The following is a 7,215-nucleotide window of genomic DNA, read 5'->3' as shown; positions in this document are numbered from 1 at the left end:
TCATTTTTGCCTTGAAATTTATAATGATATAAGACAGAGAGACTACCTTTGCACGTTTGAACACCAAGCCCATTTCATCTCCCTCCCTCCCTGACGCACACACACACAACCACAAAATCAAAGTAAAATTTAAATAAGTAAAATGTGTAAAAAAAAATAAATAAAAATATTGGAAATTATTTGAAAAAAATGACCCCCCCCCCCCAAAAAAAAAAAAAAAAAAATTACGACTCCCTCCAAATGTATCATATCAGTTTCATAGTTCCGAATACATTACAAGCAATTTAAACGCTAACAGAAGGAAATTTCATTTTTTTAACAAAGAAAATCAATTAATATCATTTGTCCACAAATAAAAAACTAATAAGTATAGTTTGGATATAGAAGGGTGTCTAGAGAACAATTTGGCGAACAGATCTATATTCTGTTCATTGACAGGTGCGTGATGGATGACGTTTACTTGTTGTAGTTGACAAGAGGTTACGGCACTGTGCCCCCGGCCCTCACTGAATAACAACCCACGGGACGCATTTCCTGGTCCTTCCTGCGGTACCTGGCTCCTATATCTACCCAGGTAACCCGCCCATCTCAGACAGAACCATCAGCACTCCAGACGGGTGAACATCAGCAGATAGAGCTTCACAAAGAACTTGACTTAATATCATTTCGGCAACATTTAGCTTACTTTCGCAGTTGTTTGTGAAGTTCATTTTACGTTGGATCTCATTTCTTAATATTCTTAAGAGATGTGGAAATTTATCATACTTTTAGGTAAGTATAGTGATTTCTGATGCAAAAAAAACGTATCAGGTTGATGTAAAAATTAGCTTTAGTTTTGAAAATAATTCATTTTTGATTAAACCTCAAATGTCTTAAATATTTGGAAAATGTCCGCAAGTGACCGATTCTCGATTTCTTTTGAATCGAAAAGCAGTCTCTTTTAAAGAGAGAAAAAAAAATCAAAATAAGATATAGAAAAGTAAAATAAAGCTGAAAAATATTAAGGGAAGTAAAATGTAAAATCAAATTTTAAATATAACCGTGTTCATTAATGTCAATATATTTTATATAACTAGAAAAGTATAGAATACTTCAAGTAAATATTTGGGTGCTTGGAAACAAATTACTTTTACTGAAGATCTTTACAACAATATCAACATATTAAGCTATCCTTTTCCGTATTAGATACGAGAAAGAGAGTCCTTAATGATCGCAATAATCACCGTTAACATAGGCATGGCCAAACAATGCGCGCTTTATGTCCATTTTATTTCGGACAAATCATAGTTGTCACCCACCAGCGAGCGCGTATTGATGATCTGACCATAATAAATCTATCTTATGCACCGATGTTAGCCTTATGTTAACTATCTACTTAAGATATTCAGCAAAGTACAATCATGACTATGACAAAATAAAATACTAAATGTTAAAAAAACACACACAAAAAAACAACCCGAGAATTAGTTAAACAATTCAAGTTTTCTCAATATTCATAATTCAGATGGCCATAGTTACTATATACTCAAAATTATATTATATAATTTGGGTAAAAACATTTGGAATTAATCTAAGAATTTTACTCGATCATCGTAAAGAACATATGAAATTCATTTTTTAAATGTTTTACAGGAATAACGATAGGTGGCGCTGCTGCCCAGGGTCAACAAGGTCAGCCTGGACAGGGACAGGGACAGGGACAGGGATCCCAGTTCAACTCGCCATGTCTACAGATGTTTGACCAGAATTTCAGGAAGTGTTTCAAAGATAATGGAAACTTTGAACTGGAGGTCATCTTCTCGCTGGTTACCAACGGTTCCAGTGGACCACTGCCACAAGGAACATCCAGACAACAGCTGATGCCGGTCGTCTGCGGGTATGTTCAATAAATTTTGGAACGAGTTTTATATCATTGAATTTTATTTCTTGATGATCATGTATAATTGACCAACATTTGAACAGTGCAATTTTTTTTTCTGACAGAAACCGAGAAAAGGTTGACGCATGCGTGAAACCCATCATCCAGAGCATCCAGGTACAGTGCAGTGATCGCGAGAATATGATGATGGACTCCACCATTCAGTCCACCGGAAGAGCCATCGCCGTCATGTGTGGTGTTACACGTAAGCTAATCTTTTGGAATTGAATAAAGATCAATTATAATATGTTCTAAGGAATTGTTTCAATTAATATAAGACCTATTTTTACTTTCACAACTGATGAATGTAATTTTTTCTACAGCTGAAATGCCACCTTGTTTGAAAAGGTTCGACGACAATTTCAAATCCTGCATGACTCAGCAGAAAATCAATCATGACAACTACTTCAAACTGTTGGCCAACCAGACCGAAGGAACTGGGATGACATTTCCACAACTTAGAGACAGCACCTGCAAGTAAGTGCTTCAAATGTTTTCATCAAATGATACCTAGAATTCAAAGACAATACAGCGTAATCAATCGTTGTCGCTTTTTTCGATTTATAAAAGAATAAGAAATTAAAATTGAGATCTGTATCGTATTTCAGCAAACCAACACAACAGGTCATCGTTGGTTGTGCATCAGGTGGTTTACAATCACTGGCCAACGAATGTACAAAACAGGAACAATTCATGGTCGGCCAGACGCTCCAGAACATGATGGCGTCATACCAGGCTGTATGCACGGGCCAGCCTCTTGTCGGTCCGGGTAGGGCTCCCAGTGCTTGTCTCCAGAAGTTCGAGGAAGAGTTGAACCAGTGTTCCATTGACACCATGGGCGCTCCTTTGAATGACATCATGATTCTGCTGACCCGAGGCCAGGTCCCAGAAGGACAGGACATCCAGAAACTTAACAAAACAATTTGCGAGTAAGTGCATTAATCCATTTTAATTCTTTACATAAATTCCAGTTAAGTAACGTTTAACACAAATGAAAAGTTTCAATTCAATGTTTATTTTGACATTTTTCTTTTTTTAAATTACAGCAACTTCCATAGTTTTGAAGAATGTGGTAAAAATGTGGTAATCAAGAACCAATGTAAAGGAAAAGACCTGCTCATCTCGGAGGGAACCTTCGCCAACGTTATCATCACGGTCGGGGCTTACTGCCACGACACCACCGTCCCCGGAGCCTGTATGCTCACCCTCCAACAACAGTTCACTAAATGCTTCGGTCAGGTCGGTCTTGACCCAGCTGTATATTTTTCCAATATCACCGCTCACAAAGGAGCCATTCTTGGAACCAACAAAGCTATGGCTGACAAATATTGCAGGTATAACTTTTTTTAATAGCAAAAAAGAATGAAAGAATTAAATTTCAACACAATACATGTTAAAAAATTATTACAGCATGACATTCTACTAAACATGCCATTAAAGCTTTATTCTTTTTAACTTTTTCCAGCAAAAAGAGCGAACTTTACACATGCATGAAGAAGGTTATGCACCAATGTCCAGGTGCCGAGCAGACAATGGCAATGACAGGATTTGATCTGGTGTCCATGGAACGGGCTGTGAGCATTCTTTGTGACGATATTCCAGAGTACCTCGCCGGAATCGATTGTTTTGCTAAGCCCAGTGACAAAGCTCGAGTCTGTATCGCTAACATGGGACGCGACATTACTCAAATGTCCGCAAACCAGATGGCCAAAGGAATCAGTTTAGATGGATTTTTGAACGAGTTCTGCAAGTAAGTGACTTGATCAATATTTACCTTTTTTGATTTCAAAATAGACAAATTCTTAATAAAGAACCATTAAATGACTTATCATTGAGTGTAATGTGTTATATTTCTTAAATTGCAGAATCCGTGTTGATCACGTGACCTGTGACTCCCAAGCCTGGCCAACCTGCGACCCCAGAGCTATTGCCCTTAAGACCAAATTTGAGTGCCACTTGCTTCCTGTCAGATGCCACGACGTAAACGAGGACGAAATCTCCAAAGTCTGTCCAGCTGATTGTGAGTATTTTGACTGTTATTTCACAGAATTACCTCAATGATTTATATTCTAGGCTTAGTAAATAATGCTAGACACGGTGTTAAACTTTTCGACTTTTTTTACAGCTCGAGTAAAGCCACATACATGCGTCGACGATGTGAAGGTAAACATTGGAAACTGTTTGGCCCCATACAACATCGATCCGGAGACCTTCATCGTCAACGTTACACATGACCGTAGCAACATGATAGGCAGCCGATCTCAAGCTCAAAACTTTTGCCAGTAAGTATCTTAGAAATCTTTTCAACTAACGATTCAGTTGAGTCCTTGAAAAAAAAACATTGACTACCGAGATTACAATATACAATATTGTTCTTTTTGTCATTTTAGGAATAGGCAATCCGTTTTCAAATGTCTGCGCGATACCTTGGACAGGTGTGCCGGAGCCTCCGAACTCTTAGCGTACTGGGGACACCAACAGGACCTTCTGGAAGATGCTTTGGATCTCCTCTGCCAAAACATGGATGGTAAGATCTTTTGATTATACATGTGATCGATAAGAAAAGATACACTTATTAACAGAAGATCGAAATGATTTGAAAAAAAACAACATTATAATATATTTTTATTGTTTTGTATTTTAGGATATGAGAAACTCTCTACTTGTGCAAGTGGTGCAACATCACAGATCAACCAATGTCAGAAAAATTCCGAGATGAAGATGGGAGATTTAACAAATCTAACCCCCAACAGTCAGACATCGTCTTCCTACTACACACAGTTCTGCAGGTAAGACACACATTATATTCTGCAAAAGAAACCCAACTAAAAATAATAATATTCCGAAAAAAGAACACCTCTGGAGCTATTTACTGATTATTTATTGATCATTGATCTTTTTTGCAGCGTCCGATTGGAACAACTTCAGTGTGACCTGAAGGCTGTCAAGAGTTCCTGTGACGCAGCCTCAGTGGGCCTGAAGACCGAGTTTGAGTGTAACCTTATCCAAGACAGGTGTCAGGGGCTGAAGCGGGCCGACTTCAACCGGATCTGCAATGTGAACAACTACGCACGCTCAAACCGAGTGCGTAATAGCGGCGGTTCACCACAGAATACGATCACCAATAACAAACCCAATGTACAAGGCGGACAGGAAGGCAATAATAGTGCTGGTGGACTATTTAACATCTCAGCTACACTAGTCACCATAGGTCTATCTCTTCTTGTATTCTTATAGATTAAACTGTAGTGATATTTACTCTAAATCACATGCCATTACCGAAATACCAAATTCTGTCATGAAGAAACCTTTCGTGTTTCTGATTTAGTCAATTAACTTTGGCTTATATTGAATATGGCATTAAGGTTGAAAAAACTGAAAAAAGCTTTTAGAATATGAATACTAGTAGGCTATTTTAGAGGAATCTTTAATGAGATATAGATAATCTGATGACGTCATACAGACCGAGGAAATCTGTGGGAGGAATAATGTCTCAAAAATTCTTATAGAAAAAAAAAGAAGAAAAAGAAAATGTGATAAAGCAAATCCTGTATAAAGCTACAAATGACGCAATTATACTGCGGTCGACATCCGCTCGGTGACCAAGGGTGCGTTGTATGCTGTGATGATTCCACGAATCCACTTTTTGTATTATGTGTGTTTTGTATTTATGTGTGTGCGTGTTCTTGCAAGAAATAATTTATGTATATGTTTTCCGATCATAATGAGCGCTCATTCTGATCCTGTTGATTTTTAATAAAAATATGATTTATAAAAATAATGTTCCTTATCATTTCTCAAACTGTATAAATAAATAAAGACTGAATAGCTTATCCATAGAGCAAATAAATCACAAGAAGCAAACGTGTTTTAAAATAACAAACAAACAAAAGAAACAAATACAAAAGCCAAGTACATGCGCTGTGAGAATCCAAAAAGTTCATATCGGAAAAATGTCCGACATTTTTTTGTGGATGACATCATTTTGCAGAATATCCTGCTTCAAAACATGGGAGATTTTGGGATGGGGGGGGGGGGGGTCTCAGGGGCTCCGAATTCGAGTGAATAGTTTAGACTTGCGGTCTCGCGAAAAAAATATTAAACTCATCCCTCTAAGCAAACAATTACCCAAATTAGTTGAAATATAGTAGTTTTTAGATCTGTTTTTTTTATGTATCCTTACGAAACGCTAGAATAGGCAATTTTGAAGAGGTTCCTGTTTTAGATTAAGTTACCCACCCGTCCTATATAAGATAAAGTGATTAAATCAACATTTGGTAAAATAGTATCCTTTGGGCTGATTTCAGCATTACATATATGATATAGATATAATAAACGAATTAATGAACATGAAATAGAAGTATATGATTGGTCGTCAGTACCCGCTTATGATAGAGAAAAGATGAATGAACCAGATCATCCTTACGCAGAATTTGATTGGATAACGAGGTAAGACGCTCTTGCGAGTGATTTGATTGGATTACGGCGTGTCGTATCTGTGACGATCGGGATGTAATTATGTAAACTATGATGTCACAGGGAAGTAACTCATTCATCATACCTGTCAGGACGGGGCAGGTAGGGCTGGGTAGATCGTAATACACGGGGAGACACGTCTATCAGTCGCCCGGTGTTTGTCAAAGGAATGAACATAAACACCCTCTATAATTCACAAATACTGTTGGAAGTAGATCTCATGCTATCTTTTTTTCCATATATTTATTATTTCGCTTCAGAATCTTAATTAAATAAAATACATATAATTATTTTTGCAATGAAATATGCATCTAATCTTGTTTGTGGGTATGTTTATTGTTTTGTATTTCATTTTTGTTTTATTTCATTCAGGTTTTGTTTTCTTTTATTAATCTGAATGTACAATTACAATGTACAATTTTTTTAATGAAAAAAGAATACATATTGTTTTACATTTGGCACACTAAAAGGACATTTTAGAGGGGCATGGTCACGATTTCTGTCAAAAATTATTTTTCTGATTTTAATGTTTACAATGCTTCAGTGAGGCATTTTTAATAGGCAACAATAATTTGAGTGTCATTCATTGAATTATTAGCCAGTTACAGAGCTTACAATTCTTCGATATGTAAACAAAGCTTTTGTTTACATTTTTAATGTTAAAGTAAAAATTCCAGTTTAGACAAAAATATGAATGTGTAAAACGTTTGAAATTGTTTATTTATGTTTAAAATGAAGATATACAAATCAGCTTGAAAAAACTTTTTTACTGGTATATTGAACTTATGTAAACAAAAACATGACAGAATTGTGATCCCTGT

The 7,215-nt window shown here is 36.5% G+C and overlaps 1 protein-coding gene across 1 annotated transcript; it reads left to right on the top strand.

Moving 5' to 3' along the window:
- Positions 1–521: 521 nt before the first annotated feature.
- On the top strand, positions 522–5,692 carry LOC105340196 (uncharacterized). The gene is made up of 12 exons (XM_034479967.2): positions 522–771; positions 1,633–1,876; positions 1,984–2,123; positions 2,242–2,395; positions 2,527–2,847; positions 2,965–3,252; positions 3,384–3,668; positions 3,784–3,938; positions 4,044–4,200; positions 4,309–4,445; positions 4,563–4,707; positions 4,825–5,692. Exons 1-12 carry the CDS (start codon positions 747–749, stop codon positions 5,153–5,155), a joined length of 2,382 nt encoding a protein of 793 aa, XP_034335858.2. The 5' UTR covers positions 522–746; the 3' UTR covers positions 5,156–5,692.
- Positions 5,693–7,215: the final 1,523 nt, after the last annotated feature.

Source organism: Magallana gigas, chromosome 3 (genome assembly GCF_963853765.1).
Source record: "Magallana gigas chromosome 3, xbMagGiga1.1, whole genome shotgun sequence".
NCBI lineage: Eukaryota > Metazoa > Mollusca > Bivalvia > Ostreida > Ostreidae > Magallana > Magallana gigas.
The sequence above is the reverse complement of the archived record's forward strand: the minus strand, read 5'-3'. Positions and strand labels throughout refer to the sequence as shown.